Genomic DNA, 27301 nt, shown 5'->3' with positions numbered 1-27301 from the left:
AACACACAAATTGAAAAACATAGAAAACACAAGCTTAGAAACATGCATTAAACAAACACAAAAACATAACATAGTTTTTGAAAAACATAGAAAACACAAGGTTAGAAAACAAGCATCAAACAAACACAACAACATAACATAGTTTTTGAAAAACATAACAAACACAAACATAGAAAACATGCATCAAACAAACACAAACAACATAACATAGTTTAGGAGTTCTCTTCAGAAGGAGCCAACAAGCATGCTCAAAAAACCCTTGCAACAGCTTTACACACCAAGGGATTCTTCATTTCCATGGACATCTTGAGAACCTCAGTCAAATCCACATCATCCTTAGAGGTCCACTCAAAGTTCTGAAGAAGCACAGCCAACCAAATATGAACGGTAGCTAGACCCATAGTTTTCCCGGGACATACCCTCCTTCCTGAACCAAAAGGGTCGAGCCTCATGTCAGACCCCATGACAGACACATCCTGTTCAATGAATCTCTCTGGCCTGAACTCTTCTGGCTCCGACCAAATTCCTTTGTCATGTGCTATGGCCCACATATTCACCATGGCCGTGGTCCCTGCAGGGACAAAGTACTGCCCAACATGTGTGTCGTGGATTGCAAGACGAGCCCATGAAAGGAGGGGGCCTGGAGGGTGCATTCTTAGAGTCTCTTTTACGATGGCTTGGAGGTATGGCAGGTTTGGGATATCAGATTCCATTACCGCCCTTGAAGAGCCAATAGTTGTTTCAATTTCGGCGAGAGCTTTGGCTTGAATGTCTGGATGAAGAACTAGTCTTGCTAGAATCCATTCTAATAGAATTGCAACAGTATCTGTTCCTCTGAAGATCATTTCCTGCATTCATTGATAAAGAGTATTTATATAAATGTTTTCATCATCAATTATTATTATGTAAATCAAAAAACTTATATATAGAAGCAAGGAAATAAATATCTTTTAAAAAATGAGAATACAAATATTTTCAAGAAATTAATAATTTGTTAAAATGAGAAACAAAGTAGTCACAGGAAACTAAGGGCCGACATGATAAAAGTAACACATGAAATAAAATTAGTTTTTTGTTTAATAAAATTTAACATGTACATTCATTTACGAAAATGTTCTAACTATTTTTCCTTTCTACATATTTTTCATATCTTGTAGATAATAAGGTTGGCTAGTGAAGTCAAGAAAGAGGATTCTAAGTAAGAAAATACAAATTAGAAAATTTTGAAAAGATATAAGAAAAAACATTACCCATAGAACAGCGACCATATCAGATCGGGTGATCTTGTTCTCTCTCTCAAGATCAAGAAGAACATCAACAAAGTATCCATGATTATTGTCCTGATCAGTAACCATGCTGTGATCGTCTATGATCTTTCTAACAAACCCATCCACTTTAGAAACTAGTTTCCTACTTCTCCTTCTCACACCTTGAACATCAAGCCAACCTAGAATCGGGAAATGATCGCTCCAATTGAATGTCCCTAGTAACTTGTATCCTTCACTAACAAATCCCTCTAATTCCAAACCGTCCCCATTTTCACCAAAATCATAATACTTTCCAAAAACAGTCATCATCATGTTATTCAATGAACCATAGTGAAGAACTTGCTTGATCTCAACATCCCCTTTTAGATCCATTTGTGTTTTTACCTGCGTAAAGAAACACTCATTTATAACTAATTGTCTTTTATACTCATTATCATTTAAAAGTAAAAATAAAAAAGAGTATTCTTACTTGTGTGATCATCTGATGACAGATGTTCTTACGGAATCCTTCAGCACAAGCTATTTTCTTCGGGCTAAACATGTAAGTAGCTGAAATCCTTCTTAGCTCTCTCCAGTATTCTCCAAAGGGAGCAAATCCCATTGCCCGATTAAACAAGAGCTCGTAAGCGGATTCCTTAATGGGACGATCAGCGAAGGCAGAACTACTGAGAATGTCCTTAGCCGAACCCGGATCACTTGAAATAACGAAACGGGTGAACCCAACCGAAAAGGCCATTAGTGGACCTGCCTTTAAGGTCTGAGAAAGGTTTGCAAGTTTTCTATGAGTCAAAGAACTCATGAAAGTGAAAATGAGTCCGATAAGGGGAAATCCAGATGGTCCGGGAATGGGGGCACCGGTTTTTGCTTTGGAAAGAGCCCATGCAAGACCACCCGGGACTAGCCAGAATCTGAAAACAGCGGTTAAGATAGCGAGAAAGAGGAAAAGTTGGATGCTGAGCAAGGTGGAGGAGGAGTCATCTGGTAGAACAAAGAGGCCTATTCCCGAAGACATTTTTTTTGTTGTTAAGAGAGAGATATGAAAGTAGGAAGTGGTGATGAAAGAAGGAATGGAGTGTTCGTATTTGTAGGGAGGGCAAGAAGAAACATACAAAATAAATTTTATAACATTCAATCTATTTAAAATGAAATTAAACTAAACATTTTAATTATATATAGATAATATTAAAAAGAGAACTGACTCAAAAGTTGCATGATTAACTAAATCCCAAGAAAATGCAAACTTAGAAAACCCATATATTAATTTTGGAAGACCCACCAGAAAGAATTAACATACTAAAACATCTCTTAACACAACAAATTAAGGATTTTTCATTTCCTTTAAAATCTTAAGAGTCTAGTCAGCTCCACGTTGTTATTATTTGGACTCACTAAAAGCTCTGAAAAAAGCAGAGCCATGCAATGGATACAAATATTTTAATATTTTTCTGAAAATGCAGAGCCATGCAAGGATACACGTATTGAATTGAAAATGCAGAGACATGCAAGGATGCACGTAGTTAATTTTCTTCATGCATGACAACATTTGTCATGTGCTGTGGCCCACACATTAATTTACCATGGGCGGATTCTGCTCTAGGTGGGTGGTGCAAATTCTACCAAAGATGGTTTGGAGGTTTTATTGATTGAAATCAATTATAACATTTGAAGAGTCTATATTGATGTCAATTTACTGAACTATAGTATAGGCTTAAAAGGTTGGATGAAGTACTAGTTTTTGCTAGAATCAAATCAACGGAATATTGTGCATATCCAATTTAAAGATTTTCCATATACTAATTAATCAGGACTAATTTTATTACATACAAATATATATATATATATATGATTGAAATATTCTTCATAATTACTTGGTCGAAGACAAAGAGATATACTTGAAATTATGAGCATGTTTGGAAACGCTTAGAGCTATAATGTAGTTAACGAATAAATTTAATTACATTGGTTAACATATACATAATTAAAGTGTATTTCATAATATTATTTCATTTAAATAAATACCCCATTAAGATATCTAAAACAAAAATAATTTTTAAATGAATTAAAAAAAATGATTAAACACAACAATACTTAAAAAGTTTAGTTTTTTCAACCAAGCCATATATTGATTTGTTTATAGTTATGTTAGTTTTTATATTATTATAAGTCTTATAACTCTATAACTCTAATGATAAATATTTAACACAATGCAACATTATGTATACACAACTTTAGTCTCTAGATCCTCTCTTATGCAAAACTCAACTCAAGGTGGACACAATAATGATAGTTTTGGCAAACGAAAGCCCGAGCTTCTTGAATTTTAAAATGAAGGCAGATATAAATTGAGTGAGCATTTCATTGTATGAACAATATTTATAACTAATGATGATGTAGTGAAGGAGCCTTGGTCTAGTCTTTAGTAGTTGTAAGCATTTTGGTCAAACTAAAAAAATTCAAAATATTTGGTTTCAGAGCTTAAGAGAAGAAGAATGACTAGAAAATTAGTTCATGGAAGAATCTTGATGAATCCTTGGAGCACTTTTGGACTGATAGGTGGAAAGGTGTTTATGATGATGGTAAGTGTATTCGACGAGAAAGAAAGAGAATTCAGTTTATTCAAATTTGATCAGATATTCGATTTAGACCAAATATTGAACACCCCATACCCATAATATGAAAGAAATATTCTTAAGAGAGTTATCAGAATAAACAAGTTATTTGATATCTTATCTACTAAAATTATAAAAAAAATATATAAATCATTTAAACTATGCTTAGTGATTGACCGTTAATGTTCGACAGATAAACGGAGGAAGTAAAAGTAAAACAATGTTGACGACCACCAGATATGATAGTGGAAAGGTGTTTATGATGATGGTAAGTGTATTCGACGAGAAAGAAAGAGAGATAGGTCAAGACTCAAAAGTGGACGGTTGAAGTGAGGGATTAGAGTTTTAGAGATTATAGAGGACTAGCGGATGACCTAAATTAATTAATAATAAAATGTATAATTATTTAATAATATATAATAAATTATATAATATGTAGTAAAATATATAATTAAAATAAATCATAAAAAATAAATTCAGTTTTCGATTTGGTTTTCGAGCTTAAATCTCAACCAAATCGAAAACCTAATTTAAATTCGAATAGGTTTAAAATTCGATTCGAAAATAAAAAATAAAAAATAAAATTCGAATTCGATTTTTTCGAATTTGGTGAATTCAAATTCTGTCGGATATTTGGTTCATACCAAATATTGAACACCTTTAGTTAAAGTAATCGTTGATGAAGATAGCGGAATAGTAGATTTTGTAGCTCAGCAATAAAATTAGGCTCTTATACTATGTTAGAATAAAGAGTAGAATATTGTATTGAATGATACATTTTGAGTTAAATAAATAGGTATATTATATAGACAATAGATTATATATATAAGGAAACTAATATAATATTGATATTATCAAAACTTATTATTTGTGATAATATCTTACAGGTATATAAATTATCTTTATATTATAACAATTTTCATCGTCTTCATTATCCTCTTCGTCGTCAACATCTATAAGTCTGTACATGAGGGGTTTCAATTGTTGAGACAACCTAGTGAACATCTTCCTCCTCTCAATCATCGTTGTTTGTGTTATTCACAATAAAAAAAGGATAATAAATTTGATAAAAAGACATTCATTTAAATTTTTTCTCATCAGCACCGACCTCTTACTCTCATTACTTGGTTAACCAACAATATCATTTATAACTAATAGACCTCTCATATTACTAATCTTGTGACCTCACTATTGCACTCAATATTTCAACAGTACCAATATCTTTTACCATCACTTTTATCAAACCAACCATCTCATCGTATCACCAACTTCTTTACCCTCACTTTTTCGGTAAACCAACAAATTCATTCATATATTTAACCACCGATATTTTTTGTTCTCCAATGAACATCTGATACTAATCTTGTGACCTCACTTCGAGTATTTTGTACCTCAACCATCTCATATCATTACCACGACCTCTTTATCCTCACTTTTGCAAACCAACCACTAATCCAATCGACCTTTAATCTTATGACCTCACTTTCACACTCCGGTCAACCACCCGTCTCAGTCACACATTTAACTACCGATATTCTTTTTCCCAATGGACAACTCTTATTTCTAATATTATGACCTCACACACTTTCACATGTCTTTTATCCTTCGACAAACCAACCATCAAAATCCCAATTGACATATTAATCTCGTGACCTCACACATTCAGACGCCTCTTATTTCTCGAAAAATCAACCACCAATCTCAGTCGATCTCTAGTATTATGACCTCACACTTCGGTCCATCAACATCTCATTTACATATATTTTTAACCACCAATCACAATCGACCTCTAATCTCGTGATCTTTCGATCATTGTTTTACCGATTTCTTATCTCTCAGCAATCCAAACAACAATCTCAATCTTAATGACCTTTTATCGCTTGGAAAACAAACCACTAATCTCATCGACCTCTCTTTTCGTGACCTCATAATTTTACATGTTTTTAATCCCTCGACAAACCAACTATCAACCACACTTAACCTTTAATTTCGTGACTTTACGATTCTTTGTTACCAACCTCTTATCCCTCGGCAAACCAACTACCAATTTTAATTGACCTCTCATCTCATGACATAATTATTTCCACGCGCTTCTTATCTCTCACCAAACCAACCACCAATCTCAATGAACCTCTTCATAGTATGACGTCACAATTTCATACGACTCTTATCTCTTGACAAATCAACCGTCAATCCCAATCACACATACGCACACATCTCTTATCTCTCAGCAGACAACCTTAATCGACCTCTTATCGCTCAGTAAACTAACCATCAATTACAATGTCACTGACATCTTATTCATTGGTAAACCAATTATCAATCTCAATCGACCTCTCATCCTGTAACCTCACACTTTCACACGTACAATCTCAATATTGCTTTGTTGAAAAGATAGATTATCTCATGTAAATTAATTATAGTCTTAACTCATAATTATTTAAATAAAGTAATATTTGTGTTCTCTCCCAAAAACTTCGAGAAAGAAATGTATAGTGTATATCTAAGTTAATAACTTTTAGAAATTAATTATTTTTTACACTAAAAATGTTATTATCTATCTATCATATAAATAAGCTTAAATAAATATTTAAGAAGAGAAGATACAAAAATCATAACTTTTCTCTAAATTAACTTTTTAATTATATATATAATAATTTATTTCATAAATAAAAAATATATTCTTTAAAATATTAAGTACATAATTAACACATTTAATTATATATTATTTATTTTATAAATAAATAAAAGATTTGTAAATCTTAATTCTATAATTAAATTCGTTTAATTAAATATAACTTTAATTCATAAATAAATAATATTATTTGATATTAATAATTTATCATATATTAATAATGAATTATCATTTCATTTTATTTAATATAACAATTAGCGTGGCCTCACACATGACCCAATTATAATACAATATATATACAACTCTATTATGATAACTTATAGAAAAGTACCCCGACTTCTTGGGATTAAATTATCTTCATAGTTTTCTAATCCAAATTTAGTCATTCCATATTAAATTAATGGATGCAAATCATTCATATCTCACTCGAGATCCAAGAGTAAGGTAGACAGAGAATTTTTTTTTTAAAAAAAAGGTCGATTTTAAGCATTACACAAATCAAATACAAGAATATAGTTATAAAGAATACATGTTTAGTCTTCTTCCTCATCTATATTATCTTAATACTATTTACAAGTTTTAATGACAAAAATATTGTACTTCGAATTAATATATATAAATATTAAACAATTTAACATAAAAATATTACCTAAATTAGAATGCGATGCATCAAAAAGATGAAATGACTTGTATTGTGCCTTCACGGCTTCCATTTTTTCTTCCATTGCGATATTACTAACATCAATGGAAAATTAACAACTAATAACTAGCTTTTTTTTTAAATTTATTTATCATTTGATTTGAAGATTGATTGCTCTATATAAAAAATATGAGTGTTATGGGTGGAAAGACTTAAACATTAATGATGAAGTAAATCAAAAACATAGATACAAAAGCAAAGATATATATTTATATATATATATATATATATATATATGAAAATAAGAATGAAAATATGTTCAAGAAGTTAATAGTGTGTTATGACTTCGCATTAATTTGTCGTTAGATTTATTATTAAAGTATGATTTTGTTAAATAATTCTTATTGAATGAGAATTTTGTCCACATGTAAATTCTTTATCACTAAATTTATGTTAAGATATGATTTTGTTAATTAATTTTAATTGAATAAGAATTTAGATCAAATGCAAGTATTTCTCTTTAGAATTATTATTAAAACATGATTTTGTTGTATAAATTAACGTGGTTTAATACAACTTTAATCATAATTCATGTTTTTGTCAATAAATTTATTATTAAACATGATTTATATTGGTTATCATGCTATTGTATTTAGGGTCTTAATTAATGTAATAAACATTCCTATTTTTATTCAATTTGTGAATATATTTGATACTAAATACGATATTTTCGAATTAAAAGATTAAAATTATAAAATAGGAAAGACAGATTATTTAAGATTATGGGATTGATGAACATTAATTATGATAAGGAATGAGAAACCATCTTTATCTTCATAAACTAGTATTGAAGGTCATATTTTCTTTATGAACCGTGAGAGCAATCTAATCGTCTTTCTGTTAGGTTAATAATAAAAAATGTTTTTTATAATATTTGTGGGTTTTTCGGAAAAGTATAATGATGCAAAAAAATCTTTAAAAATTATTTGTTCGACTCCATATCACACTTTAATTATAAAGTTTTCATCCTACAAGCATAAGAAGCAATACATATGTCTATCATGTGTATAAAGAATATTTTGGGATTCAATATGAAAGTTTGATAATTAAGTTATCAAAATATTTTATGTAACTATTTATAATGAACCATTTGAATAACCATACATCTCTTCAAAATATTTTATAACACATATAAAGATAAATGATTGATTAATTAATTTATTAATTATGTGGGTAAAATAAATAAAAAGAAAGATATATGTTAAACTTAATTAGATAAGAGGCATACATGATCATATCATGTGCATAAAGATATTAAGACTTAATTTTAAAGTTTTATAATTAATTTGTTAAAATTATTTTATGTTTCACTATACAATGAACTTTTTAAATCAATTATACAGTTCCTTTAAAATATTTTACATAAATAAAAAAATAAAAATAGGGAGGTTGATTATGTAGGATGGTGAACAAACTTATTTGACTACTCATTAAATAAAATTAATGAATATTATAAAATATATAAAAATTGACAAATTAAATTCTTTATCGATTAAATATAAGAAAATCTAAGTTTATTTTTATCAATACAAGAGAAACATAAAGAGATACATAAAGTTTAAGAAATTGTTCAATATTAAATATAACAAACTTCGCATTAATTTGCTGTTATTTTTGATTAAAATATGATTTTGTTAAATAAATATTATTGAATGAGAATTTTTCCCACATGTAAATTCTTTATCACTAAATTTATGATATGATATGGTTTTGTTAATTAATTTTAATTGAATAAGAATTTAGGTCAAATGCAAGTATTTGTCGTTAGAATTATTATTAAAAAATGATTTTATTAAATAAATTAACGTGATTTAATACAAAATTTAATCTTAATGCATTTTCTTTTGTCAATAAATTTATTGTTAAACATGATTTACATGGGTAATCATGATATGTTTTTAGATTCATAATTAATGTAATACACATTTTTATTAAATTTAAAATATATTTAATATTAAATGCGATATTTCGGAACTAAAGATTAAAATTATAAAGTATAAAAAAATAATATTTATGATTATGGGATTGATGAACATTAATTATGTTTAAGAAAAGAGGAACCATCTTTATCTTTATAAATTAATATTTAAGGTAATGTTTTCTTTATGAACGGTGAGAGCAATCTAATCGTCTATTTCTTATTTTCATAAGAAAAATAATTTTTTTTATATTTATGATATTATCAGAAAAGTATAATAATGCGAAAAATCTTTCTAAAATTATTTATAAGACACTATCTCACACTTTAACTATAAAGTTTTCATCATATATACAAGCATAAGGGTCCGTATATATTCATATCTTGTTTATAAAAAATATTGGGATTCAATATGAAAGTTTGATAATCAAGTTATCAAAATATTTTATATAACGATTTATAATGAACCATTTGAATAACCATAGAATTTCTTCAAAATATTTTATAACACACATAAAAATGAATGATCGATTAATTTATTTATTAATCATGTGTGTGATACTGAGGCTTAACTTGGAAGTTTGATAATTAAGTTGTTATAATTATTTTATGTTTCACCTTACAATAAACTTTTTAAATCAATCATATAGTTCCTTCAAAATATTTTATAACAAAAATAAAAATAAATGGTTGATTAATTAATTTATCAATTATTTGTGTTAAATAAAAAAAATAAAACAAAATAGGGAGATTGATTAAGTAGGATGGTGAATAAATATATTTAACTACTAATGAAATAAAATTAAGGAATAAAATAATATATGAAAATTGCCAAATTAAATTCTTTATCCACTAAATATAAGATAATCTTCTAAGTGTTTTTTCTATCAATACCAAAGAAACATAAAGAAAAAGAAAAATGACATAAAATTTAAGAATTAGTTCGATATTAAAGGTAACAAACTTCTACATGAATCTAATATTTGATTATGTATCTATTTTGTAGAGTGAGACGAGTTTAGATGTGATGATAAGGTCAAGAACATTTTGGTTTAAAATAATAATTTTATACGTATTATTTCAAGTTTTTCTAATAAACGGATTATTGATTTATAGTTTATCTCATAAAGTTAAAGTTATCAGATATGAGATTTTATAAAACAAAACACACAAATTGAAAAACATAGAAAACACAAGCTTAGAAACATGCATTAAACAAACACAAAAACATAACATAGTTTTTGAAAAACATAGAAAACACAAGGTTAGAAAACAAGCATCAAACAAACACAACAACATAACATAGTTTTTGAAAAACATAACAAACACAAACATAGAAAACATGCATCAAACAAACACAAACAACATAACATAGTTTAGGAGTTCTCTTCAGAAGGAGCCAACAAGCATGCTCAAAAAACCCTTGCAACAGCTTTACACACCAAGGGATTCTTCATTTCCATGGACATCTTGAGAACCTCAGTCAAATCCACATCATCCTTAGAGGTCCACTCAAAGTTCTGAAGAAGCACAGCCAACCAAATATGAACGGTAGCTAGACCCATAGTTTTCCCGGGACATACCCTCCTTCCTGAACCAAAAGGGGCGAGCCTCATGTCAGACCCCATGACAGACACATCATGTTCAATGAATCTCTCTGGCCTGAACTCTTCTGGCTCCGACCAAATTCCTTTGTCATGTGCTATGGCCCACATATTCACCATGGCCGTGGTCCCTGCAGGGACAAAGTACTGCCCAACATGTGTGTCGTGGATTGCAAGACGAGCCCATGAAAGGAGGGGGCCTGGAGGGTGCATTCTTAGAGTCTCTTTTACGATGGCTTGGAGGTATGGCAGGTTTGGGATATCAGATTCCATTACCGCCCTTGAAGAGCCAATAGTTGTTTCAATTTCGGCGAGAGCTTTGGCTTGAATGTCTGGATGAAGAACTAGTCTTGCTAGAATCCATTCTAATAGAATTGCAACAGTATCTGTTCCTCTGAAGATCATTTCCTGCATTCATTGATAAAGAGTATTTATATAAATGTTTTCATCATCAATTATTATTATGTAAATCAAAAAACTTATATATAGAAGCAAGGAAATAAATATCTTTTAAAAAATGAGAATACAAATATTTTCAAGAAATTAATAATTTGTTAAAATGAGAAACAAAGTAGTCACAGGAAACTAAGGGCCGACATGATAAAAGTAACACATGAAATAAAATTAGTTTTTTGTTTAATAAAATTTAACATGTACATTCATTTACGAAAATGTTCTAACTATTTTTCCTTTCTACATATTTTTCATATCTTGTAGATAATAAGGTTGGCTAGTGAAGTCAAGAAAGAGGATTCTAAGTAAGAAAATACAAATTAGAAAATTTTGAAAAGATATAAGAAAAAACATTACCCATAGAACAGCGACCATATCAGATCGGGTGATCTTGTTCTCTCTCTCAAGATCAAGAAGAACATCAACAAAGTATCCATGATTATTGTCCTGATCAGTAACCATGCTGTGATCGTCTATGATCTTTCTAACAAACCCATCCACTTTAGAAACTAGTTTCCTACTTCTCCTTCTCACACCTTGAACATCAAGCCAACCTAGAATCGGGAAATGATCGCTCCAATTGAATGTCCCTAGTAACTTGTATCCTTCACTAACAAATCCCTCTAATTCCAAACCGTCCCCATTTTCACCAAAATCATAATACTTTCCAAAAACAGTCATCATCATGTTATTCAATGAACCATAGTGAAGAACTTGCTTGATCTCAACATCCCCTTTTAGATCCATTTGTGTTTTTACCTGCGTAAAGAAACACTCATTTATAACTAATTGTCTTTTATACTCATTATCATTTAAAAGTAAAAATAAAAAGAGTATTCTTACTTGTGTGATCATCTGATGACAGATGTTCTTACGGAATCCTTCAGCACAAGCTATTTTCTTCGGGCTAAACATGTAAGTAGCTGAAATCCTTCTTAGCTCTCTCCAGTATTCTCCAAAGGGAACAAATCCCATTGCCCGATTAAACAAGAGCTCGTAAGCGGATTCCTTAATGGGACGATCAGCGAAGGCAGAACTACTGAGAATGTCCTTAGCCGAACCCGGATCACTTGAAATAACGAAACGGGTGAACCCAACCGAAAAGGCCATTAGTGGACCTGCCTTTAAGGTCTGAGAAAGGTTTGCAAGTTTTCTATGAGTCAAAGAACTCATGAAAGTGAAAATGAGTCCGAAAGTGAAAATGAGTCCGATAAGGGGAAATCCAGATGGTCCGGGAATGGGGGCACCGGTTTTTGCTTTGGAAAGAGCCCATGCAAGACCACCCGGGACTAGCCAGAATCTGAAAACAGCGGTTAAGATAGCGAGAAAGAGGAAAAGTTGGATGCTGAGCAAGGTGGAGGAGGAGTCATCTGGTAGAACAAAGAGGCCTATTCCCGAAGACATTTTTTTTTTGTTAAGAGAGAGATATGAAAGTAGGAAGTGGTGATGAAAGAAGGAATGGAGTGTTCGTATTTGTAGGGAGGGCAAGAAGAAACATACAAAATAAATTTTATAACATTCAATCTATTTAAAATGAAATTAAACTAAACATTTTAATTATATATAGGTAATATTAAAAAGAGAACTGACTCAAAAGTTGCATGATTAACTAAATCCCAAGAAAATGCAAACTTAGAAAACCCATATATTAATTTTGGAAGACCCACCAGAAAGAATTAACATACTAAAACATCTCTTAACACAACAAATTAAGGATTTTTCATTTCCTTTAAAATCTTAAGAGTCTAGTCAGCTCCACGTTGTTATTATTTGGACTCACTAAAAGCTCTGAAAAAAGCAGAGCCATGCAATGGATACAAATATTTTAATATTTTTCTGAAAATGCAGAGCCATGCAAGGATGCACGTATTGAATTGAAAATGCAGAGACATGCAAGGATGCACGTAGTTAATTTTCTTCATGCATGACAACATTTGTCATGTGCTGTGGCCCACACATTAATTTACCATGGGCGGATTCTGCTCTAGGTGGGTGGTGCAAATTCTACCAAAGATGGTTTGGAGGTTTTATTGATTGAAATCAATTATAACATTTGAAGAGTCTATATTGATGTCAATTTACTGAACTATAGTATAGGCTTAAAAGGTTGGATGAAGTACTAGTTTTTGCTAGAATCAAATCAACGGAATATTGTGCATATCCAATTTAAAGATTTTCCATATACTAATTAATCAGGACTAATTTTATTACATACAAATATATATATATGATTGAAATATTCTTCATAATTACTTGGTCGAAGACAAAGAGATATACTTGAAATTATGAGCATGTTTGGAAACGCTTAGAGCTATAATGTAGTTAACGAATAAATTTAATTACATTGGTTAATATATACATAATTAAAGTGTATTTCATAATATTATTTCATTTAAATAAATACCCCATTAAGATATCTAAAACAAAATTAATTTTTAAATGAATTAAAAAAAATGATTAAACACAACAATACTTAAAAAGTTTAGTTTTTTCAACCAAGCCATATATTGATTTGTTTATAGTTATGTTAGTTTTTATATTATTATAAGTCTTATAACTCTATAACTCTAATGATAAATATTTAACACAATGCAACATTATGTATACACAACTTTAGTCTCTAGATCCTCTCTTATGCAAAACTCAACTCAAGGTGGACACAACAAAGATAGTTTTGGCAAACGAAAGCCCGAGCTTCTTGAATTTTAAAATGAAGGCAGATACAAATTGAGTGCAAAACTCAACTCAAGGTGGACACAACAAAGATAGTTTTGGCAAACGAAAGCCCGAGCTTCTTGAATTTTAAAATGAAGGCAGATAGATACAAATTGAGTGAGCATTTCACTGTATGAACAGTATTTATAACTAATGATGATGTAGTGAAGGAGCCTTGGTCTAGTCTTTAGTAGTTGTAAGCATTTTGGTCAAACTAAAAAATTCAAAATATTTGGTTTCAGAGCTTAAGAGAAGAAGAATGACTAGAAAATTAGTTCATGGAAGAATCTTGATGAATCCTTGGAGCACTTTTGGACTGATAGGTGAATTGTGATGGCCATCTAATTCTATGACTACTTGGTTTGACATTCATGACTTCGAAAGACTATAATACTCTCCACTCTTCACAAAATAATGACACTTCTATATGTTGTGAATATATTTGGAGATTAAAATAAAAGAACATGTAGTCCGATAATAATTGTTGAATATTAATTGTTGAAGATGTATCAAGAAGGATGTACAATTTCTCAATGATAAACTTATAAATGTGAAAGAGAGTTTGATGGTACAACCAAACATAGTCATTAAGACTTTTAGGAAAAATGTTATACTAGAGAAATTCAAAAAGGTCAAAACTGGCAAGAGAGTCTTCGTGAAAAAAGCTTAGATAATGTCCATTCTGGATAAAGATAAAGTTTATGATCATTCAACTATGATTTGGAAGATTCAGATTTTCCTTTATTTTTTTTAAAAGCACTCATTAATCTAGATCTAGTAATTATATATATATATATATATAAATATAATAGCATAATAGATAAATAAAAATCACAATTTCTAAGTTAAAATAAACAATAATTACCTCTTTGTGGTCGTTATTTAGAATGAAATAACACCTGAAAAGAAACTCATCATTACGAAAGGATTACAAAATGTGTTGACTAAATAACTAGTAAAGATTTACATATAATTGAATTAAGACTAATAAAATATAGATATTGACTACTAAGGTAAAACAACAACTGAAAATAAAATTCAGAGAATATAATTATCGAAGAAAATAATAATATTAACAAAATTATTTGAAAGAAAAAATTACTATTGAAATATAATAATAATTAATAGAGCATTATTAGTGCCCTTCATCAATGACTAAAGTAAGGGGTGTTAATTAGTTCGGTTTTTAGATTATTTAAGTTTTCGGTTTGAGTTCTTCGAATTTTATTTTTAAGAAAATTTGAAAATCAAACCGATTTGAAAAAATTCGAATTCGGTTTATTCGAATTCAGTTTATTCAAATTTGATCAGATATTCGATTTAGACCAAATATTGAACACCCCATACCCATAATATGAAAGAAATATTCTTAAAAGAGTTATCAGAATAAACAAGTTATTTGATATCTTATCTACTAAAATTATAAAAAAAATATAAATCATTTAAACTATGCTTAGTGATTGACCGTCAATGTTCGGCAGATGAACGACGTAAGTAAAAGTAAAACAATGTTGACGACCACCAGATATGATAGTGGAGAGGTGTTTATGATGATGGTAAGTGTTTTCGACAAGAAAGAAAGAGAGATAGGTCAAGACTCAAAAGTGGACGGTTGAAGTGAGGGATTAGAGTTTTAGAGATTATGGAGGACTAGCGGATGACCTAAATTAATTAATAAAAAAATATATAATTTTTTAATAATATATAATAAATTATATAATATGTAGTAAAATATATAATTAAAATAAATCATAAAAAATAAATTTAGTTTTCGATTTAGTTTTCGAGCTTAAATCTCAACTCAAAAACCAAATCGAAAACCTAATTTAAATTCGAATAGGTTTAAAATTCTATTCGAAAATAAAAAATAAAAAATAAAATTCAAATTCGATTTTTCGAATTTGGTGAATTCAAATTCTGTCGGATATTTGGTTCATACCAAATATTGAACACTTTTAGCTAAAGTAATCATTGATGGAGATAGCGGAATGGTAGATTTTGTAGCTCAACAATAAAATTAGGCTCTTATACTATGTTAGAATAAAGAGTAGAATATGTATTGAATGATATATTTTGAGTTAAATAAATAGGTCTATTATATAGACAATAGATTAGATATATAAGGAAACTAATATAATAATATAATATTGATATTATCACAACTTATTATTTGTGTAATATCTTACAAGTATATTATCTTTATATTATAACAATTTTCATCGTCTTCATTATCCTCTTCGTCGTCAACATCTATAAGTCTGTACATGAGGGGCTTCAATTGTTGAGACAACCTAGTGAACATCTTCCTCCTCTCAATCATCGTTGTTTGTGTCATTCATAATAAAAAAAGGATAATAAATTTGGTAAGAAGACATTCATTTAATTTTTTTTCATCAGCACCAACCTCTTACTCTCTTTACTTGGTTAACCAACAATATCATTTATAACTAATAGAGCTCTCATATTACTAATCTTGTGACCTCACTATTGCACTCAATATTTCAACAATACCAATATCTTTTACCATCACTTTTATCAAACCACCATCTCATCGTATCACCAACTTCTTTACCCTCACTTTTTCGGTAAACCAACAAATTCATTCATATATTTAACCACCGATATTTTTTGTTCTCCAATGAACATCTGATACTAATCTTGTGACCTCACTTCGAGTATTTTGTACCTCAACCATCTCATATCATTACCACGACCTCTTTATCCTCACTTTTGCAAACCAACCACTAATCCAATCGACCTTTAATCTTATGACCTCACTTTCACACTCCGGTCAACCACCCGTCTCAGTCACACATTTAACTACCGATATTCTTTTTCCCAATGGACAACTCTTATTTCTAATATTATGACCTCACACACTTTCACATGTCTTTATCCTTCGACAAACCAACCATCAAAATCCCAATTGACATATTAATCTCGTGACCTCACACATTCAGACGCCTCTTATTTCTCAAAAAATCAACCACCATCTCAGTCGATCTCTAGTATTATGACCTCACACTTCGGTCCATCAACATCTCATTTACATATATTTTTAACCACCAATCACAATCGACCTCTAATCTCGTGATCTTTCGATCATTGTTTTACCGATTTCTTATCTCTCAGCAATCCAAACAACAATCTCAATCTTAATGACCTTTTATCGCTTGGAAAACAAACCACTAATCTCATCGACCTCTCTTTTCGTGACCTCATAATTTTACATGTTTTAATCCCTCGACAAACCAACTATCAACCACACTTAACCTTTAATTTCGTGACTTTACGATTCTTTGTTACCAACCTCTTATCCCTCGGCAAACCAACTACCAATTTTAATTGACCTCTCATCTCATGACATAATTATTTCCACGCGCTTCTTATCTCTCACCAAACCAACCACCAATCTCAATGAACCTCTTCATAGTATGACGTCACAATTTCATACGACTCTTATCTCTTGACAAATCAACCGTCAATCCCAATCACACATACGCACACATCTCTTATCTCTCAGCAGACAACCTTAATCGACCTCTTATCGCTCAGTAAACTAACCATCATTACAATGTCACTGACATCTTATTCATTGGTAAACCAATTATCAATCTCAATCGACCTCTCATCCTGTAACCTCACACTTTCACACGTACAATCTCAATATTGCTTTGTTGAAAAGATAGATTATCTCATGTAAATTAATTATAGTCTTAACTCATAATTATTTAAATAAAGTAATATTTGTGTTCTCTCCCAAAAAACTTCGAGAAAGAAATGTATAGTGTATATCTAAGTTAATAACTTTTAGAAATTAATGATTTTTTACACTAAAAATGTTATTATCTATCTATCATATAAATAAGCTTAAATAAATATTTAAGAAGAGAAGATACAAAAATCATAACTTTCTCTAAATTAACTTTTTAATTATATATATAATAATTTATTTCATAAATAAAAAATATATTCTTTAAAATATTAAGTACATAATTAACACATTTAATTATATATTATTTATTTTATAAATAAATAAAAGATTTGTAAATCTTAATTCTATAATTAAATTCGTTTAATTAAATATAACTTTAATTCATAAATAAATAATATTATTTGATATTAATAATTTATCATATATTAATAATGAATTATCATTTCATTTTATTTAATATAACAATTAGCGTGGCCTCACACATGACCCAATTATAATACAATATATATACAACTCTATTAATCATAGTTAACTTAGTAGAAAAGTACTAAGACTTCTTGGATTAAATTATCTTCATTGTTTCTAATCCAAATTTAGTCATTCCATATTAAATTAATGGATGCAAATCATTTATATCCCACTCGAGATCCAAGAGTAAGGTAATGTACTAACGGACCTCGATCTAAGAGTTCGATAGAGAATTTTTTTTTAAAAAAAAAGGTCGATTTTAAGCATTACACAAATCAAATACAAGAATATAGTTATACAGAATACATGTTTAGTCTTCTTCCTTATCTAATATTATCTTAATACTATTTACAAGTTTAATGACAAAAATATTGTACTTCGAATTATATATATAAATATTAAACAATTAACATAAAAATAGTACCTAAATTAGAATGCGATGCATCAAAAAGATGAAATGACTTGTATTGTGCCTTCAACGGCTTCCATTTTTTCTTCCATTGCGATATTACTAACATCAATGGAAAATTAACAACTAATAACTAGCTTTTTTTTTTTTAAATTTATTTATCATTTGATTGAAGATTGATTGCTCTATATAAAAAAATATGAGTGTTATGGGTGGAAAAGACTTAAACATTAATGATGAAGTAAATCAAAAACATAGATACAAAAGCAAAGATATATTTATATATATATATATATATATATATGAAAATAAGAATGAAAATATGTTCAAGAAGTTAATAGTGTGTTATGACTTCGCATTAATTTGTCGTTAGATTTATTATTAAAGTATGATTTTGTTAAATAATTCTTATTGAATGAGAATTTTGTCCACATGTAAATTCTTTATCACTAAATTTATGTTAAGATATGATTTTGTTAATTAATTTTAATTGAATAAGAATTTAGGTCAAATGCAAGTATTTCTCTTTAGAATTATTATTAAAACATGATTTTGTTGTATAAATTAACGTGGTTTAATACAACTTTAATCATAATTCATGTTTTTGTCAATAAATTATTATTAAACATGATTTATATTGGTTATCATGCTATTGTATTTAGGGTCTTAATTAATGTAATAAACATTCCTATTTTTATTCAATTGTGAATATATTTGATACTAAATACGATATTTTCGAATTAAAAGATTAAAATTATAAAATAGGAAAGACAGATTATTTAAGATTATGGGATTGATGAACATTAATTATGATAAGGAATGAGAAACCATCTTTATCTTCATAAACTAGTATTGAAGGTCATATTTTCTTTATGAACCGTGAGAGCAATCTAATCGTCTTCTGTTAGGTTAATAATAAAAAATATTTTTTATAATATTTGTGGGTTTTTCGGAAAGTATAATGATGCAAAAAAATCTTTAAAAATTATTTGTTCGACTCCATATCACACTTTAATTATAAAGTTTTCATCCTACAAGCATAAGAAGCAATACATATGTCTATCATGTGTATAAAGAATATTTTGGGATTCAATATGAAAGTTTGATAATTAAGTTATCAAAATATTTTATGTAACTATTTATAATGAACCATTTGAATAACCATACATCTCTTCAAAATATTTTATAACACATATAAAGATAAATGATTGATTAATTAATTTATTAATTATGTGGGTAAAATAAATAAAAAAGAAAGATATATGTTAAACTTAATTAGATAAGAGGCATACATGATCATATCATGTGCATAAAGATATTAAGACTTAATTTTAAAGTTTTATAATTAATTTGTTAAAATTATTTTATGTTTCACTATACAATGAACTTTTTAAATCAATTATACAGTTCCTTTAAAATATTTTACATAAATAAAAAAAATAAAAATAGGGAGGTTGATTATGTAGGATGGTGAACAAACTTATTTGACTACTCATTAAATAAAATTAATGAATAGAATAAAATATATAAAAATTGACAAATTAAATTCTTTATCGATTAAATATAAGAAAATCTAAGTTTATTTTTATCAATACAAGAGAAACATAAAGAGATACATAAAGTTTAAGAAATTGTTCAATATTAAATCTAACAAACTTCGCATTAATTTGCTGTTATTTTTGATTAAAATATGATTTTGTTAAATAAATCTTATTGAATGAGAATTTTTCCCACATGTAAATTTTTTATCACTAAATTTATGTTAAGACATGATTTTGTTAATTAATTTTAATTGAATAAGAATTTAGGTCAAATGTATGTATTTGTCGTTAGAATTATTATTAAAACATGATTTTGTTAAATAAATTAACGTGGTTTAATACAAATTTAATCTTAATGCCTTTTTTTGTCAATAAATTTATTATTAAACATGATTTACATTGGTAATCATGATATGTTTTTAGAGTCTTAATTAATGTAATGCACATTCCTATTTTTATTCAATTTGTGAATATATTTAATATTAAATGCGATATTTCGGAACTAAAGATTAAAACTATTATGTATAAAAAAAATTATATTTATGATTATGGGATTGATGAACACTGATTATGCTTAAGAAAAGAGGAACCGTCTTTATCTTCATAAATTAGTATTTAAGGTAATATTTTCTTTATAAACCGTAGGAGCAATTGAATAGTCTATTTCTTATTTTCATAAGAAAAATAATTTTTTTTAGTATTTATGATATTATGGGAAAAGTATAATATTGCGAAAAATCTTTCTAAAATTATTTATAAGACACTATCTCACACTTTAACTATAAAGTTTTCATCATATATATAAACATAAGGGTCCGTATATATTCATATCTTGTTTATAAAAAATATTGGGATTCAATATGAAAGTTTGATAATCAAGTTATCAAAATATTTTATATAACGATTTATAATGAACCATTTGAATAACCATAGAATTTCTTCAAAATATTTTATAACACACATAAAAATGAATGATCGATTAATTTATTTATTAATCATGTGTGTGATACTGAGGCTAACTTGGAAGTTTGATAATTAAGTTGTTATAATTATTTTATGTTTCACCTTACAATAACTTTGTAAATCAATCATATAGTTCCTTCAAAATATTTTATAACAAAATAAAAATAAATGGTTGATTAATTAATTTATCAATTATTTGTGTTAAATAAAAAAAATAAAACAAAATAGGGAGATTGATTAAGTAGGATGGTGAATAAATATATTTAACTACTAATGAAATAAAATTAAGGAATAAAATAATATATGAAAATTGCCAAATTAAATTCTTTATCCACTAAATATAAGATAATATTCTAAGTGTTTTTTTCTATCAATACCAAAGAAACATAAAGAAAAAGAAAAATGACATAAAATTTAAGAATTAGTTCGATATTAAAGGTAACAAACTTCTACATGAATCTAATATTTGATTATGTATCTATTTTGTAGAGTGAGACGAGTTTAGACGTGATGATAAGGTCAAGAACATTTGGTTTAAAATAATAATTTATACGTATTATTTCAAGTTTTTCTAATAAACGGATTATTGATTTATAGTTTATCTCATAAAGTTAAAGTTATCAGATATGAGATTTTATAAAACAAAACACACAAATTGAAAAACATAGAAAACACAAACTTAGAAACATGCATTAAACAAACACAAAAACATAACATAGTTTTTGAAAAACATAGAAAACACAAGGTTAGAAAACAAGCATCAAACAAACACAACAACATAACATAGTTTTTGAAAAACATAACAAACACAAACATAGAAAACATGCATCAAACAAACACAAACAACATAACATAGTTTAGGAGTTCTCTTCAGAAGGAGCCAACAAGCATGCTCAAAAACCCTTGCAACAGCTTTACACACCAATGGATTCTTCATTTCCATGGACATCTTGAGAACCTCAGTCAAATCCACATCATCCTTAGAGGTCCACTCAAGTTCTGAAGAAGCACAGCCAACCAAATATGAACGGTAACTAGACCCATAGTTTTCCCGGGACATACCCTCCTTCCTGAACCAAAAGGGGCGAGCCTCATGTCAGACCCCATGACAGACACATCCTGTTCAATGAATCTCTCTGGCCTGAACTCTTCTGGCTCCGACCAAATTCCTTTGTCATGTGCTATGGCCCACATATTCACCATGGCCGTGGTCCCTGCAGGGACAAAGTACTGGCCCAACATGTGTGTCGTGGATTGCAAGACGAGCCCATGAAAGGAGGGGGCCTGGAGGGTGCATTCTTAGAGTCTCTTTTACGATGGCTTGAGGTATGGCAGGTTTGGGATATCAGATTCCATTACCGCCCTTGAAGAGCCAATAGTTGTTTCAATTTCGGCGAGAGCTTTGGCTTGAATGTCTGGATGAAGAACTAGTCTTGCTAGAATCCATTCTAATAGAATTGCAACAGTATCTGTTCCTCTGAAGATCATTTCCTGCATTCATTGATAAAGAGTATTTATATAAATGTTTTCATCATCAATTATTATTATGTAAATCAAAAACTTATATATAGAAGCAAGGAAATAAATATCTTTTAAAAATGAGAATACAAATATTTTCAAGAAATTAATAATTTGTTAAAATGAGAAACAAAGTAGTCACAGGAAACTAAGGGCCGACATGATAAAAGTAACACATGAAATAAAATTAGTTTTTTGTTTAATAAAATTTAACATGTACATTCATTTACGAAAATGTTCTAACTATTTTTCCTTTCTACATATTTTTCATATCTTGTAGATAATAAGGTTGGCTAGTGAAGTCAAGAAAGAGGATTCTAAGTAAGAAAATACAAATTAGAAAATTTTGAAAAGATATAAGAAAAAACATTACCCATAGAACAGCGACCATATCAGATCGGGTGATCTTGTTCTCTCTCTCAAGATCAAGAAGAACATCACAAAGTATCCATGATTATTGTCCTGATCAGTAACCATGCTGTGATCGTCTATGATCTTTCTAACAAACCCATCCACTTTAGAACTAGTTTCCTACTTCTCCTTCTCACACCTTGAACATCAAGCCAACCTAGAATCGGGAAATGATCGCTCCAATTGAATGTCCCTAGTAACTTGTATCCTTCACTAACAAATCCCTCTAATTCCAAACCGTCCCCATTTTCACCAAAATCATAATACTTTCCAAAAACAGTCATCATCATGTTATTCAATGAACCATAGTGAAGAACTTGCTTGATCTCAACATCCCCTTTAGATCCATTTGTGTTTTTACCTGCGTAAAGAAACACTCATTTATAACTAATTGTCTTTTATACTCATTATCATTTAAAAGTAAAAATAAAAAGAGTATTCTTACTTGTGTGATCATCTGATGACAGATGTTCTTACGGAATCCTTCAGCACAAGCTATTTTCTTCGGGCTAAACATGTAAGTAGCTGAAATCCTTCTTAGCTCTCTCCAGTATTCTCCAAAGGGAGCAAATCCCATTGCCCGATTAAACAAGAGCTCGTAAGCGGATTCCTTAATGGGACGATCAGCGAAGGCAGAACTACTGAGAATGTCCTTAGCCGAACCCGGATCACTTGAAATAACGAAACGGGTGAACCCAACCGAAAAGGCCATTAGTGGACCTGCCTTTAAGGTCTGAGAAAGGTTTGCAAGTTTTCTATGAGTCAAAGAACTCATGAAAGTGAAAATGAGTCCGAAAGTGAAATGAGTCCGATAAGGGGAAATCCAGATGGTCCGGGAATGGGGGCACCGGTTTTTGCTTTGGAAAGAGCCCATGCAAGACCACCCGGGACTAGCCAGAATCTGAAAACAGCGGTTAAGATAGCGAGATAGAGGAAAAGTTGGATGCTGAGCAAGGTGGAGGAGGAGTCATCTGGTAGAACAAAGAGGCCTATTCCCGAAGACATTTTTTTTTTTGTTAAGAGAGAGATATGAAAGTAGGAAGTGGTGATGAAAGAAGGAATGGAGTGTTCGTATTTGTAGGGAGGGCAAGAAGAAACATACAAAATAAATTTTATAACATTCAATCTATTTAAAATGAAATTAAACTAAACATTTTAATTATATATAGGTAATATTAAAAGAGAACTGACTCAAAAGTTGCATGATTAACTAAATCCCAAGAAAATGCAAACTTAGAAAACCCATATATTAATTTTGGAAGACCCACCAGAAAGAATTAACATACTAAAACATCTCTTAACACAACAAATTAAGGAGTTTTCATTTCCTTTAAAATCTTAAGAGTCTAGTCAGCTCCACGTTGTTATTATTTGGACTCACTAAAAGCTCTGAAAAAAGCAGAGCCATGCAATGGATACAAATATTTTAATATTTTTCTGAAAATGCAGAGCCATGCAAGGATACACGTATTGAATTGAAAATGCAGAGACATGCAAGGATGCACGTAGTTAATTTTCTTCATGCATGACAACATTTGTCATGTGCTGTGACCCACACATTAATTTACCATGGGGCGGATTCTGCTCTAGGTGGGTGGTGCAAATTCTCCCAAAGATGGTTTGGAGGTTTTATTGATTGAAATCAATTATAACATTTGAAGAGTCTATATTGATGCTCAATTTACTGAACTATAGTATAGGCTTAAAAGGTTGGATGAAGTACTAGTTTTTGCTAGAATCAAATCAACGGATATTGTGCCATATCCAATTTAAAGATTTTCCATATACTAATTAATCAGGACTAATTTTATTACATACAATATATATATATATGATTGAAATATTCCTTCATAATTACTTGGTCGAAGACAAAGAGATATACTTGAAATTATGAGCATGTTTGGAAACGCTTAGAGCTATAATGTAGTTAACGAATAAATTTAATTACATTGGTTAACATATACATAATTAAAGTGTATTTCATAATATTATTTCATTTAAATAAATACCCCATTAAGGATCTAAAACAAAAATAATTTTTAAATGAATTAAAAAAAACTGATTAAACACAACAATACTTAAAAAGTTTAGTTTTTCAACCAAGTCATATATTTGATTTGTTTATAGTTATGTTAGTTTTTATATTATTATAATTCTTATAACTCTATAACTCTAATGATAAATATTTAACACAATGCAACATTAGTATACACAACTTTAGTCTCTAGATCCTCTCTTATGCAAAACTCACCTCAAGGTGGACACAACAATGATAGTTTTGGGCAAACGAAAGCCCGAGCTTCCTTGAATTTTAAAATGAAGGCAGATAGATACAAATTGAGTGAGCATTTCATTGTATGAACAGTATTTATAACTAATGATGATGTAGTGAAGGAGCCTTGGTCTAGGTCTTTAGTAGTTGTTAAGCATTTTGGTCAAACTATAAAAAAATTCAAAATATTGGTTTCAGAGCTTAAGAGAAGAAGAATGACTAGAAAATTAGTTCATGGAAGAATCTTGATGAATCTTTGGAGCACTTTTGGAACTGATAGGTGAATTGTGATGGCCATCTAATTCTATGACTACTTGGTTTGACATTCATGACTTCGAAAGACTATCAATACTCTCCACTCTTCACAAAATAATGACACTTCTATATGTTGTGAATATATTGGAGATTAAATAAAAGAATATGTAGTCCCGATAATAATTGTTGAATATTAATTGTTGAAGATGTATCAAGAAGGATGTACAATTTCTCAATGATAAACTTATAAATGTGAAAGAGAGTTTGATGGTACAACCAAACATAGTCATTAAGACTTTTAGGTAAAAATGTTATACTAGAGAAATTCAAAAGGTCAAAACTGGCAAGAGAGTCTTCGTGAAAAAAAGCTTAGATAATGTCCATTCTGGATACAGATAAAGTTATGATCATTCAACTATGATTTGGAAGATTCAGATTTTTCCTTTATTTTTTTTAAAAGCACTCATTAATCTAGATCTAGTAATTTTATATATATATATATATATATATATATATATATATATATATATATATATATATATATAATAGCATAATAGATAAATAAAAATCACAATTTATAAGTTAAAATAAACAATAATTACCTCTTTGTGGTCGTTATTTAGAATGAAATAACACCTGAAAAGAAACTCATCATTACGAAAGGATTACAAAATGTGTTGACTAAATAACTAGTAAAGATTTACATATAATTGAATTAAGACTAATAAAAATATAGATATTGACTACTAAGGTAAAACCACAACTGAAAATAAATTCAGAGAATATAATTATCGAAGAAAAATAATAATATTAACAAAATTATTTGAAAGAAAAACTTACTATTGAAATATAATAATAATTAATAGAGCATTATTAGTGCCCTTCATCAATGACTAAAGTTAGGGGTGTTAATTAGTTCGGTTTTTAGATTATTTAAGTTTTCGGTTTGAGTTTCTTCGAATTTTTTATTTTTTAAGAAAATTTGAAAATCAAACCGATTTGAAAAATTCGAATTCGGTTTATTCGAATTCAGTTTATTCAAATTTGATCAGATATTCGATTTAGACCAAATTATTGAACACCCCATACCCATAATATGAAAGAAATATTCTTAAGAGAGTTATCAGAATAAACAAGTTATTTGATATCTTATCTACTAAAATTATAAAAAAAATATAAATCATTTAACTATGCTAGTGATTGACCGTCAATGTTCGGCAGATGAACGACGTAAGTAAAAGTAAACAATGTTGACGACCACCAGATATGATAGTGGAGAGTGGTTTATGATGATGGTAAGTGTTTTCGACAAGAAAGAAAGAGAGATAGGTCAAGACTCAAAAGTGGACGGTTGAAGTGAGGGATTAGAGTTTTAGAGATTATGGAGGACTAGCGGATGACCTAAATTAATTAATAAAAAAATATATAATTTTTTAATAATATATATAAATTATATAATATGTAGTAAAATATATAATTAAAATAAATCATAAAAAATAAATTTAGTTTTCGATTTAGTTTTCGAGCTTAAATCTCAACTCAAAAACCAATCGAAACCTAATTTAAATTCGAATAGGTTTTAAAATTCTATTCGAAAATAAAAAATAAAAAATAAATTCAAATTCGAATTTTTTCGAATTTGGTGAATTCAAATTCTGTCGGATATTTGGTTCATACCAAATATTGAACACTTTTAGTTAAAGTAATCATTGATGGAGATAGCGGAAATGGTAGATTTTGTAGCTCAACAATAAAATTAGGCTCTTATACTATGTTAGAATAAAGAGTAGAATATTGTATTGAATGATATATTTTGAGTTAAATAAATAGGTCTATTATATAGACAA

General features: G+C 29.0%; 3 protein-coding genes across 3 annotated transcripts; all 3 read right to left on the bottom strand.

Moving 5' to 3' along the window:
- Positions 1-227: 227 nt before the first annotated feature.
- Positions 228-2280, bottom strand: LOC124936950 (cytochrome P450 78A5-like). The gene is made up of 3 exons (XM_047477478.1): positions 1738-2280; positions 1251-1652; positions 228-848 (listed from the first exon to the last, which is right to left on the bottom strand). The coding sequence occupies exons 1-3, from the start codon at positions 2278-2280 to the stop codon at positions 249-251; spliced, it is 1545 nt and encodes a 514-aa protein (XP_047333434.1). The 3' UTR covers positions 228-248.
- Positions 2281-10521: 8241 nt separating this feature from the next.
- Positions 10522-12591, bottom strand: LOC124936940 (cytochrome P450 78A5-like). Its single transcript, XM_047477471.1, has 3 exons — positions 12031-12591; positions 11545-11946; positions 10522-11142 (listed from the first exon to the last, which is right to left on the bottom strand). The coding sequence occupies exons 1-3, from the start codon at positions 12589-12591 to the stop codon at positions 10543-10545; spliced, it is 1563 nt and encodes a 520-aa protein (XP_047333427.1). The 3' UTR covers positions 10522-10542.
- A 9370-nt stretch (positions 12592-21961) lies between these two features.
- Positions 21962-23639, bottom strand: LOC124936929 (cytochrome P450 78A5-like). The gene is made up of 4 exons (XM_047477462.1): positions 23405-23639; positions 23041-23288; positions 22358-22489; positions 21962-22282 (listed from the first exon to the last, which is right to left on the bottom strand). The coding sequence occupies exons 1-4, from the start codon at positions 23637-23639 to the stop codon at positions 21962-21964; spliced, it is 936 nt and encodes a 311-aa protein (XP_047333418.1).
- Between the last annotated feature and the right edge of the window lie 3662 nt (positions 23640-27301).

Source organism: Impatiens glandulifera, chromosome 1 (assembly GCF_907164915.1).
Source record: "Impatiens glandulifera chromosome 1, dImpGla2.1, whole genome shotgun sequence".
NCBI lineage: Eukaryota > Viridiplantae > Streptophyta > Magnoliopsida > Ericales > Balsaminaceae > Impatiens > Impatiens glandulifera.
Note: the sequence above shows the minus strand (reverse complement) of the source record. Positions and strands in the feature narration are given on the sequence as shown.

Coding starts and splice junctions, on each gene's coding strand:
- LOC124936929 (XM_047477462.1), bottom strand. CDS start 23,639: ATGGCCTTTTCGGTTGGGTTCACCCGTTTCGTTATTTCAAGTGATCCG. Junction 22,490..23,040: donor GAAGGAGAAGTAGGAAACTA/GTTCTAAAGTGG, acceptor CAATGAATGCAG/GAAATGATCTTCAGAGGAAC. Junction 22,283..22,357: donor CTATTGGCTCTTCAAGGGCG/GTAATGGAATCT, acceptor TGCACCCTCCAG/GCCCCCTCCTTTCATGGGCT.
- LOC124936950 (XM_047477478.1), bottom strand. CDS start 2,280: ATGTCTTCGGGAATAGGCCTCTTTGTTCTACCAGATGACTCCTCCTCC. Junction 1,653..1,737: donor GTCATCAGATGATCACACAA/GTAAGAATACTC, acceptor TTCTTTACGCAG/GTAAAAACACAAATGGATCT. Junction 849..1,250: donor ATATGGTCGCTGTTCTATGG/GTAATGTTTTTT, acceptor CAATGAATGCAG/GAAATGATCTTCAGAGGAAC.
- LOC124936940 (XM_047477471.1), bottom strand. CDS start 12,591: ATGTCTTCGGGAATAGGCCTCTTTGTTCTACCAGATGACTCCTCCTCC. Junction 11,947..12,030: donor GTCATCAGATGATCACACAA/GTAAGAATACTC, acceptor TTCTTTACGCAG/GTAAAAACACAAATGGATCT. Junction 11,143..11,544: donor ATATGGTCGCTGTTCTATGG/GTAATGTTTTTT, acceptor CAATGAATGCAG/GAAATGATCTTCAGAGGAAC.